General features: G+C 33.7%; 1 protein-coding gene across 3 annotated transcripts; it reads right to left on the bottom strand.

Moving 5' to 3' along the window:
* Positions 1-709: 709 nt before the first annotated feature.
* Positions 710-5,848, bottom strand: LOC111996076 (putative zinc finger protein CONSTANS-LIKE 11). Of its 3 annotated transcripts, none has more exons than XM_024028008.2 (7): positions 5,515-5,848; positions 4,360-4,828; positions 3,864-4,073; positions 2,915-3,258; positions 1,992-2,174; positions 1,579-1,620; positions 710-1,085 (listed from the first exon to the last, which is right to left on the bottom strand). In XM_024028008.2, the coding sequence occupies exons 2-5, from the start codon at positions 4,822-4,824 to the stop codon at positions 2,048-2,050; spliced, it is 1,146 nt and encodes a 381-aa protein (XP_023883776.1). In that variant the 5' UTR covers positions 4,825-4,828; positions 5,515-5,848; the 3' UTR covers positions 710-1,085; positions 1,579-1,620; positions 1,992-2,047. The 3 variants fall into 3 exon arrangements, with proteins under 3 accessions (XP_023883776.1, XP_023883775.1, XP_065633078.1); XM_024028007.2 differs by having other exon boundaries at positions 4,360-5,072; positions 5,515-5,840; XM_065777006.1 differs by lacking the exon at positions 710-1,085 and adding an exon at positions 1,107-1,408 and having other exon boundaries at positions 4,360-5,072; positions 5,515-5,841.
* Between the last annotated feature and the right edge of the window lie 6,058 nt (positions 5,849-11,906).

The following is an 11,906-nucleotide window of genomic DNA, read 5'->3' as shown; positions in this document are numbered from 1 at the left end:
ATACCTAACCTAAGTTCCTAAGTCCTAACTATATTAACCTGACCCTAAGATTGGTCAAGGGTTAGGCTATGATTATTGATTAGTTTATAATTTATACTTTTCAGTGGCACACAAAATCCAATAATAAAGAATTAACCAGTTTTACATTGTGGATGTAGCCACTAAAGACAAACTATGTTAATTCCTCCCGTCCTCCATTACTGATTTACTAGAAGTAGAGATTGATCCACGCCTAGGAGCCTTTCTGTTCGAGCCCCTTTCAAGTAGACTATATATAAGGACCTACCGACTCCACTAAAGCTAAATCAAGAATCTGCTTTGAATCTACTATCTCTTTATTTTTTTTCCTGATATTTATTTTATTCTAACATAATATTAGCGCCATACCTATCCTTTTCTAACATCTCCTATTGGTACATCCTATTGGTTCACTGATCAAATTCTTCTACATTCACAACAAAGTGAGTTGCTTATGACAATTACCATACATTCTTTAAGATTGACTTCGCTAAACTTGAAGCTAGAAATAATTCCCTGAATTGATATATGGATCATATTTTGCACCACATATAAATCAACGATTACTCATCCTATGTTTATTCTAACTGGATTCTTGAACATTCTACTTCGAAAAGAACAACTCATTCTGGCAAAAGTATTGACACTTTTCCTTAAACCATAAAAATAAATAAAAAATAAAAAAAAACCATCAAAAAGATCAACACCATAGATTGTATCCTCTTTTAAATTTCAAGTAACAGAAACCAGTAGAACTGAGAAGCTTTAAATACAAAAACATACCTGTGATGGAAGGGTAAGTGTTACTTATCATTCTTAAATATGGAAGTTCTAGTTTTATTACAATTTGTAAAATATGAATCTGGAATCATTACATGGAGTAGAGACTGATTAAATATATGAATGCAACTATAATAACAAAAAGAATGTCTTGCAATAAGGTTTCTGCCTTAAGAAAGTTTGCTGGAGCTGGCAGCAAAAGCAAGAGGAGGTTCTACATAAGGATAGGCAAAAGAACATGACTGAAAGTTCCTCACTTGACGTTCTTCATCAATTCTATTTCCTGACTGAATATCCATTGCCATTGCCAGAGTATAAACAAAAGATTAAGATATTGATTAGTAAAACTGGAAACAATTGTTTCTATTTGAGTGCCATAGACAAATTAAGCATCAAGAAGACACCTATAGATCATCTTGATGGCATACAACCAATGCTTATACAAATAATGAAGTTCAAAAGTAACATTGCCTATGAGATTTTTTGGAACACTTAGAAAGAATAATTGGTGAGGCGGCATACAGATTGCCAGAGACGTGACCATGTCTAAGTTAATTTATTCTAATTGACTACCAATGCTGAAGATCCATCATTGTACGCATGAACTGTGCTGTAAATTGATGAAAGGAGAAAATCAAAGATAATGCTAAAAAAGGGAGCATTCTTAAAATCTTTTTGTTTTTATTTTTAATATATTAATGATTTGAAGATTAAAGGAACAAAGTACTAGATACATATAGCATCTGGAGAGAGAGAGGGGGGGGGGGGGAGGTAAATAACCTGTAGGAAGATGATGCTCAGTTGACTATGGACAATCCCAGTCTGAAACCACAAAAGAACAAACAGAATTGCATAGATAAGAACATGACACAAAGCATAAGGGTTAATAAAAAAGAAAAAAAAAGGATCTATTCCATGTGTTCAATCAAACAAAACATTAACAGCATGAGTAATAATAATATAAAATGAAAAGGCTTGCAAAGGTATATAAAAAGAAACCTGTAAGATTTTCCTATTTACAAAATTTTACAAGAAAGAAGCTTTTATTTATTCATCATTATTGAGTTAGGAACCTATTCTGATAATGAGAGAGCATATTTTCATCAGATAAAACTGCATTTATCTGTTAGATTAAGTTGTTGATATCTATCTTCTCATGCAGGGAATGTAACATGCATTTGCTGCAGGAATACCTTGTCCAATTAGGCTTTGTCTTGCAAGGCAAGACATGGAGATTGGGTGATATGGCTCAGAAGTCACTTGTCGTGAGGGGGTCATAATCATATACCTCACCTTGTTTCACAAATCTCCCTTTCACACGCTTTCTAGTATCAGCTCTGGCTTTTCGAGAGGCATATCTTATTTGTTTACCAAACCTATACATGAAACACATGCCAAATCAATTAGGAGTTGACTGTAAGTAGAATTTATGAGATATTAATGAAGTACTGGATATATAAGGGCAGGCTTCAGTGAAGGAAAAACATCTACCAGTCAGTTCAACCAAAATCAAAACAAAAGTTATTCATAATAATATTATTCTGATATGAGAGGCATAAACCGGAACCATGACTTCTAGAAAACAAATAAAAATAAGAAGAGGAAGACTTCAAAGATAGGCTACATACTTTTTGAACTTTCTAAGAGAGAACATCTTTCAGAAATTCATGATATGTTTGCTAAGATATGCTCACATGTAAATTTTATTTAGAAAAGTTTAAATAAAATTTTCTGTAATGTAATTCACAAAATATATAGTTGCATCACAGCCTCTTGTTATGATAAAGTTTTAAGATAATGAATTAGGAAATTTCTATATTCTCATAAATGCTAATTTCAAGTATACAAGAGGTGTCAGCACTTTATGTTCCATTACCCACACTCCCATCTTAGATAAGATGCCTGTTAAAAAAGAACATGTGACTGGCTGTGATAAGTGGAACATAGTTTAGAACACTTGAAAGGGCAGAGGTAGCAAAGATGTCTTTCAAGCACTTTTGGAAACAAAAGGATACGTATATCAAGATTATAAAGTTTTTATATATTTTCTATAAGTAAGATTATAAAGATATCATGTTAAATTATCATTTAATCAAGTCAGAGTTGAGACGTATACGTTCGACTTTTCTTTTTTTCATTATATCTCATCTTAGCTTTATCCCTTGCTTGTGGGCAGCTAGCCTCCAAATTTGATTCCCAAGGTGATTCAACTGTCAGAAATACTGGTGATAATCCACAATCTTGATAATCAGCTGCACTGCTTTCACCCGTGATGTTGGATAGTGAAAGTGATATGCTTGAATGAACTTGCCCAGTAGGAAACCCCAGATTGATGTTTCTGGTGTGAGTAGGATTCAGAAGTAAGCAATTTGGACTACCACTGACAGGCATCATACTAGCTGACCCACCAACATGAGAGGATTGAAAACCCATACAATCTTGCTGTCCTGATGACGATGCCTAAAACATACATGAGGGTAACTCTCAGTCAAACACACAAGCAAATTTTGTAAACTTCAAAAGTATGTGGAACTCAAAGAAAGGATATTGTTTTCAGCCATTTTGACAGGTAAGTCTATAGTAAAGGATCATTCCTAGCATGTCAGAGTAGAAATGAATAGTTAAATGTAGTAGCAATGCTTAAAAGCCATATTTGAGCCTTCCAAATTAAAAAGCATGCCCCAAAATTGATCTGTACATACTTGTAGTTAAATATTCCAGAAATCATGGTAATAGATATCACAGAGTTGATCATTAACAATCCTATAAATAGTATTTCATTTGACTGAATATGAAACTTGAAATTCTAATACTAGGATTTTGGATTTTGTTGCCTGCATTACAACTTTATAAGTCAGCAGTATTCGACATGTCACTGTGAACCTTTGTCAATAATTATGTGCACTGTGCAAACGAAATGAATTGGATATTTGTGCATGAATGTCTTACATGTTAAATCTCCATGAATATTTCAAGTGGGACAAGTGAATTGAGGAGAAGAAAGTGGAATAATAATTAAAGATGACTCAATGGAAAGAGCTATAAAGGTCAAGAAAAGATAGAACCTCTAAAGCACTCTCAATAGGACCATTAGATTCAGTGACTGATAGGTTTTTCTCCATCGATAGACATTCCATTCCTCCATCCTCAAACTGGTATCTAGTAGAACCTGGGGGACAGCCAAATATCTCGCCATTTTTTAATGACACGTCATCAATGTTGAGGCCTTCACAGAGATCATCAGTATCAACAAGATCCTTGAAATTCAAAGATTCCTGTAGTACATTAAGTAAATCAATGCATGACTTAGAATTACCAAAGGTCCAAAACTACAGTTACTTTTTTTGGGGACAAAAGTAGAGTTACTTGATGAGGAAGATTAAACATTAGGGAGTAGTTCAAAATCTCAATGCTTACCGAATCAAAAAGGTAAGCATGTAACCCTAGATGGATAAAGACACCATGAAAACTAGTTAAAGTATAATATACAAATTTTTTAGAATATATCTACTTACTCTACCAATTTAAGAGAAAAAATGGAAATACAAAATAAAAAATTACCTTTGGTAAATTTGATTCTTCAGAAAAGAAAGGTGCTTGATCTCTGCAGTATGGCATGTAATTTGGATTTGTTGGAATCAAAGAAGACAGCCCTGTCCAAGACTCAAACTTAGAGCAAGGTTCAATTTCATTCGGTTTAGTTGCCACCAACTCCAATGAGCCCTCGTTATCCCTTTGTTCCAAACAGTTGTTGATGCAGTTCTCACTCATAGGCTGTGTAGTCATGTACTCCCAACCACTATTAAAATTACTTGAAGACGACGAATCAAGAAGAGAAGACCAAATCCTTGACAACTCTGTCAAAGAAGGACAACCTGTATAACAATTCAACGACTGGCGCCGATGCCCCAGCCTTGAACACTCATTACCATTCCAATCACAGCCTTGACAAAGAGACATTTTATCATCCATGCAGCGGACAATTGCAGGCTGGGAATTGCACTTATCACATAAGAGTGAACGCATGTGCCTACGGGACAAAGAATTGGCAGAGTGTACACATCCGTCACAATGCAAGCAAAGACGTGCCAAATCCGATTTACAATACACCACTGCCCTCAACACCCCACAAAATTCACACAGAGGCTCCATACTTCCCTCCTTTTAACTTAATTAAAAGTAATTTTATTCCTAATGGAATTATCTGAATCAAAGCTCTTGGTGGGAATTCGGGTTTATTGTTTCAAAGCTCAAACCACACTGACTCCGTAGTCCTTCACAATTCCATAACAACCAAAATTTAAACCATCATCACAAAATAACAAATACACAGCAACAAAAAAAAAATCAACATAAGTATGTGTCCAACTAAGAGTTTTTCAGCATAAAATATCAATCCCATCATCATTTAAGTATTCCAATTGCATTTTCATACTCCTAGTCCAATGATCTATATATAGATAAGATCAATAAAGAAAAAAGAAATCCTTCACCATTACATAACAACCAAAAAAAAGCAAGCCAGCGTCACACACTAACAAAAAGCCATCCAAAATTTTACTAAAGTATGCATCAAAGTATCAAACTATATATTTGTTTTTAAAAGAATAACTTATCAAATCCACCATTGTATCAGACTGTCAATACTGTAATGGCATTTCACATTTGAGTCCAATACATAAATTATATCAATGACGATGAAAAAGAAGCACTTACCGGTTGCCGAATTCCCACCAAAGAAAGAAATGTTTAGAACATATTCAACCAACATCAAGAAACTTGGATTCCATTAATGAGAGCAAGGAAAGGTGAGGTTGATAAAAAGAAAGCAAATACTTTGATAAAGAAGCAAAAGCTTATAGCTATTGGAGAAAACAAATGTTTAACACTTAAGTAAGCTACGTTGGCTTTGGCATTGGAAACACTATACGAGGCAAGCTCAGCTCGTTGTTTATTTATGTGTAAGTGTTTTTCCTAGGCTTTGTGGGTGTTCGACACGCGGCAAAACGTGGACATAAGAAAGTGATAGCATGGTGACTTGGATAGGCTTAATTCGGATATGCTATGGCCAGCCTTATTGCTCGGACAGTGGACTGGGCTGGGCTATGGCAATGAAAGGTAAATAGATGAAAGATTTGGGGCAAGAAATTCTTGAAGCATTCACATACAATGCTATCATTGTCAAATCACAATTTTACGTGTGTACTTAATTTTTCAAAATCAAAGTGATTTGTTTTTGTTCATGCGAAACTTTTGCTACGCGTCCTAGATAAAGGGTTTAAGAATTTGTGGTGTTTACGCGTTAAAGTGATTTTTTTTTTTCAGCAAAAAAAAAAATAATTGGGAGCACTGATGACTTTTTTAAAAAAAATAATTTTTAATTTCGGGTTTTGCTATCTAAGCACTTCAATTGGATTTGGTGTTTTACCCTCCATGACATGTTAAATCTATCTCATTCTTAACCTTTGTAATACCAAGCCAAACCCGTATATAATTGGGCAAAGATTGGGTCCTATATATTAGACTCGAATATGAATACTTAGCAAGTGTTTGACACCTGTCTAAATCCCAATAGATTTAATGTCCAAAAATACTAAACCCAAGTCGGTTTTTATACAATTATATATCTACAGTTTGAACCTAATTATCTTTTCTTTTTTAGTTTGATTGGGCCATCTCTTTTTAATGATGATGAATTTTTTATTTATTTTTAGTTTATTAAAAAAATGAAAATGAAAATTCTTATTAAAAAAAGTTAAATCAACCATGAATGTCTAAAGTTTATGATACTAAATATCTTGTAATTTAGTAACATTAATTCGTCTTTTTTATTATATATATAAAAATAATAATAGAATGTAATTCCTATCTCCCACTTATTCCACATATTATAACTATTTATCCAAAGAAAAAAAAATAGTTTATGGTATTTAAATTATGCAAACCAGTGTATTGTATGCGGTATACACATGGACATGTTAAGCTTTTGAATTAGAAGTGGATTTTTTTTTTTTTTTTTGGTTGGGGGGGGGGGGGGGGTGAATGAGAGGTTGCTGATTTGACTCCTGTTTGTGTCGACTTAGCAATTGGATTGGTTCTTAACTTCCTATCCCAAAGTCAAATAGGTATAACACTTGTTATTTAACTACCCTTGTTTTATGGCGTTTAATCCTTAAGCTGTTCTTACTTCTTACTTCTTACTTCTTAGCTTCGACTAACTCTCTCAAACTCTTGTTCTAATCCATTAGAGACACATGTTTGGCTTCTACAATGTTGCTCCGAATCTCCAGAGCTCTCTGCCTTAGAGCTAACCAGGATTCCGCTTGGAAAAAATAAAACTACTGTAAATGAATTTTAAGTTCTAATAGAATCAATCTATATATTATATAATAATAGGTGAAATTAAAAGAAACTCAAATTAAAATTCCAAAATAAAGTTCCAATTTTGCGCCATATGTCATAAATTATTTATTCTTAAAAAGTTTTATTTTTTAATTTTAGAATCAAATGTGGGACCATATCATAAATATTTATCAAAGTGAGTTATTAAGTACAAAAACCAAAGAGCATAAAATAATTTAATCGTAAAAAAAAAAAAAAGTGTTTCACAATAATTAAAAAAATTGACAATTTACATTTTATACCTAATAATATTTTTACAAATTTTTTTAAAGATTTAATAAAATATAAAATGCCTATCAATAGTATTTAAAATTATATCTACAGAAATTATATTATGCATCTTATTGTATATTTTTAAATTTATCCATGCATATGCATGGGGTTACAAGCTAGTTATGATATAATGTCTTCCCAAAAAACATTATGATATAATGAATTTTGGTTTAATATATTCTTTTGAACTCTTACTTAAAAAGTAATTATGAGTCTTCTCCAAAAAAAAAAAAAAAAAAAAAAGAGAAATGAAACTCAATTTAATTAAAACACATAAGAAGTAAATGTTTCATTTAATAATAATTTATTCCCTAAAATATGAGTAACATATTTATTCATTAAATTATATATTATATTTCGGGGCAAAGCCATAAAACTTACTAGTCTAACTACTAAGAGTACGTTTGGTAAATTGTAATAGTTATTCATACAGTTTAGCTATTCAGTAGTTTGGTTATGTTTATATTACAGGGAATAATAATTCCTTATGAATAGTCATTCTTTAAAATGAGGAATAACTATTCATCTCTAAAAGGGTTGTAATAATTATTCCATAGTAGGTGTATTCATTTCTAAAATTAATATATTTCCAAATGAACAAACTTTCCATATGCACATAACAATTATGAAAATAAAAAATCATAAAAAAAATAACTAATCTATCTTTCAAATTTAAAAAATATTATTTTTTAGAAAATATAATTATATGAGTAAGATATTTCCTAAAATATATCTTAAGTTTGATTTAAAATATTTTCATTCCATTGTCTTCAAAAGTTCTATTATTATGTTGTTACCAAACAAATGAATAGTAATAAGTATTATATTACATCATCTTTTATTCCTTGTAATACCTATTCCTATGTAATTACCGTTATAATCTACCAAACGTGCCCTAACTATCAAGTTGTTCACATCTTTTACCTTGCTAACTAAAAAATTCTGTCATTGCTTAACCTGAGACCGGTTGAATATAATGTAAGGTCTAAGTCGATAACTTTAAATGGGGCATGAGTTTTGCCTCTTTGTCTTTAAAGTGCATCCATATTTGGCCAAATATTGAAATGGATAGTGACATTATAACCTAATTTTCTTTTTATTTTTTTTGGGAAGTAACCTAGCTAAATGTAAAACCTAGTCAACATCAAAAGGATATTCTCCCTTTAGAAACAACATATGCTGTCAACCATCCATGGGAGAAATAAATAAATAGATATGAAGCTCAATTACGAGACATAAACTTTTTCTTTTATAGAAAGTTTCAACCTATAATGTCTGCTCCTGATGATAACTTTTTATCATCAAACCAAGACACCAATCGGTTTTGAACCTGGAACCTCCACCTCTCAAACTCTTAGGAATGAGCTCATGACCATTAAACCAACCAACCCCTGTGGTCTTTCTCATGGATAATGTTGACTATTTTCTTTTGCTTGCCATGGTATCTGTTAAGGAAAAGAAAATAGTCAACATTATCCATAGGTAGAGAGCTTAAAGATCAATTACAAGGAAAGTTAGTGCCTTAACAAAAAGAGCTTAGACGTCAATTACCAATGAACCGACAGGTTCCAAATATATTATATGTATGGACCATTAAAATAAGAAAAAGTTTAAACACTGTGGTAGACCCTTTGTGATCTTGGGCTGGACTATCTCCTGGTGTACTAGGAACAAGTGTTTTGAATAAGAGAGTCGAGACCAGTCCAGTTACAACTCACCCTGGTCCGGCTTGTGCACAAACTATGACCCGTTTGTCGAAACTTTTAGTCACGTGCCCATGGCAGGCGAAGTTGCTACAAAAAAGTTATGCCAGATAAATGCAATAAAATAATGATAAGAGAAATACGTTTCTTGTTAGGCAAAACAAATAAGGGATCCTTAGTTAAAAACAGGGAAAAAGGACACATTATAGGCGATATTGCAAAGACAAGATAAGAAACAATAGCAAGAAGTGATAAAATCAAAGAATGAAAGATCAATTTGCCATGTTCAATTGTATTATGGGGCTAAGGCCAAGGAGGGAACCATTTCCTCAACGCGGATAACCTCACAGGATAATCTTGCCGTAGAAATTATCCACTTTGAGGGAACGAACCTGAATGGCTTGTGCCTAAACGAGTTCTTTATCCTTAACAGAGGGTTGGCTTTTAGAGGGAGAGAAGGGATTAGCCTATTGGTGTATGCCTGCCATTCTACACTCTGTTTCTTTTCTCTTTTCTCTCTGTTTTATTACTTTGATTCTTTCCCACTCTTTTCTTTTCTTTCTTGATGCTTACTCTTGTAGTGTTATGGTGATGGTGGTGCTACGATTCTCTCCTTGTGGTTGCTATTGTTCCTGTGATGATATTGTGCACGGTGAGAGCCCTTTATATACTGCCTGTCGTGACTGATTTTACCATTTTAACCTTTAACCACTTTTGTCTGGTTCAGGGTGTTCTTCTTGACCACCCACTAGTTTGTCAACTGTCCAGCCACCACCACTTACTTGTGCTGGCTGTGCCACTCCCCATTACCAAACAAAGAAGACTATTTTGTTTGTTTGCTCACCGTGGCATTCTCTCCTACTATCCCTCATGGCATGCACCTAGTGGTTCCAACTCATCTTTCCTTCTTTTAGGTGGTATGTCATCCCAACAAAAAATCACCCCCAAAAGAATATGAGCATAAACCCCAGAATAGGCTTTTCCTTCTCCCCTCCACCAGACCATACCCTCTCTTACCTCTAACCTATGACCCACCACTCTTGTATTGGCTGGATATAGGCTGGTGGTGCCTGGGCTTTGCGCGTGCTCCACTTTCCATGTACGCCAAAAGCTTGTTCGCTACTCATGCGCCTACCGTGGTCTGGAGGCTCATCTGTGCATTTTGCTGCTTATCCTTTACCTTTTATGGCATGAACTGTTTTCTGATTTTCCATTCTTTATTAGCTTGTTCCTTTCAAGGGCTGGGCCTTGCTTGATTGTGGGTTTTCCCTCTTTCAGCCTATTCTTTGCTCCTTCCGCAATCTTGTTACTATTACTGTCGTGGTGTCATTTGACCCATGCTTGCTGGGCCTTTTTGGGCCTGCTGTCTATTCTTCTCTCAATGACTTAATATGGTCATTGGACTTATACTTATGCTACTTTGGGCTTTTCTTGACCCATTACATTGGTTGTGGGCTCCTTTGTCCCATTTCTTTTTTCTTGGGCATCCCTGGCCCATTTGCTTTCTTTCGACATCCTTGGCCCATTTTCTAATTCTGCATATCCATGGGCTTTTACTAACTCTTTTAGGCTTCTCTGGCCCAATTACCATATCCTTCATCCTTGGGGTTTATGGGCTTTCCATCAACCCTTACATTCTTATTTCATTACTTCGAGCCTGCTACGACTCATTCTCACTTTTCTACATCACATAACACCCATGGGTTTACTATTTCTTTCTTTGGGTTCTTTTAGGCCCATTTGCTTTCCTCAAGGCCCCTTTTATGTATTTTATGGGCCGAATGAACTATTGTTCCTGTCATGCAGGTTTAATGGTTTTTCTAACAATCCACTAACTCTTCTCTGCCCATATTGCTGGGCTTCTTCCTACTACTGGGCCTTAAAATGAGCATCAACAATTACAAACTTAATTGTAGTCATTAGTTACAAATTTACTTAATATCATTGTATTGACTGTGGATTTTTAAAAAAAAAAAAAAACCAATTAGATTAAAATTAAAGATCAATAGCTCTGTTATTAATTAAATATTTAAATTTCAAGTTTTGGTAATCTAAAATTATACACAAAAAATAAGTTTACGAATCAAATAGTAAATAATATCCGATTAACATGAAATATGATATAGGTGTTAAGAACATAAAGAATATGCAATCTAATGGTTAGATTTTCAAAATGTATAACCATGTTTATTTTTTTAGTGGGAGTTGTAGTTATTGACTACAACCCAATTTGTAGCCGAGTTTTTTCCATTAAAATAAAACAATGCAACCTAGGTATTTCAATAACTTGGTTTTTCTTCCCTTTCTTTTTTGGTAGAATTTATACTACCTAACCAAAGTTATTCTAGTAGATGAAAATTTTCAGTACTAGATTTCATCTATCAAATGTGAATCTCAGTTGATCTTAGGACGTATAGCCATAGTACAAAAATTCTACTAAAAAAAAAAAGGGCTCGCAGAAAGCATGATGCCTAGGATTTGAAACAAAATTACCTTTACTGTTTTGTACAAGCCAAAGATGAGGCTACTGGGCCGAAATCTCACTTAGGCTCACAATTTATTTGTATATGGGGGTTAGGATTTCCTACTGTGGGCAGTTCTCGACACAAAGACTCAATGAGACCAATTTTCTCTCTATCCTCTCACTCTCTTTTTTCCATCCCCCAATTCTTCTTCCAACTCTCGTATTTATAGCCCAAAACTAGTGGAAGGATCATGATTGCTTTTTTT

Source organism: Quercus suber, unplaced genomic scaffold (assembly GCF_002906115.3).
Source record: "Quercus suber isolate HL8 unplaced genomic scaffold, Cork oak 2.0 scaffold_146, whole genome shotgun sequence".
In the NCBI taxonomy this organism is placed as follows: Eukaryota; Viridiplantae; Streptophyta; class Magnoliopsida; order Fagales; family Fagaceae; genus Quercus; species Quercus suber.
Note: the sequence above shows the minus strand (reverse complement) of the source record. Positions and strands in the feature narration are given on the sequence as shown.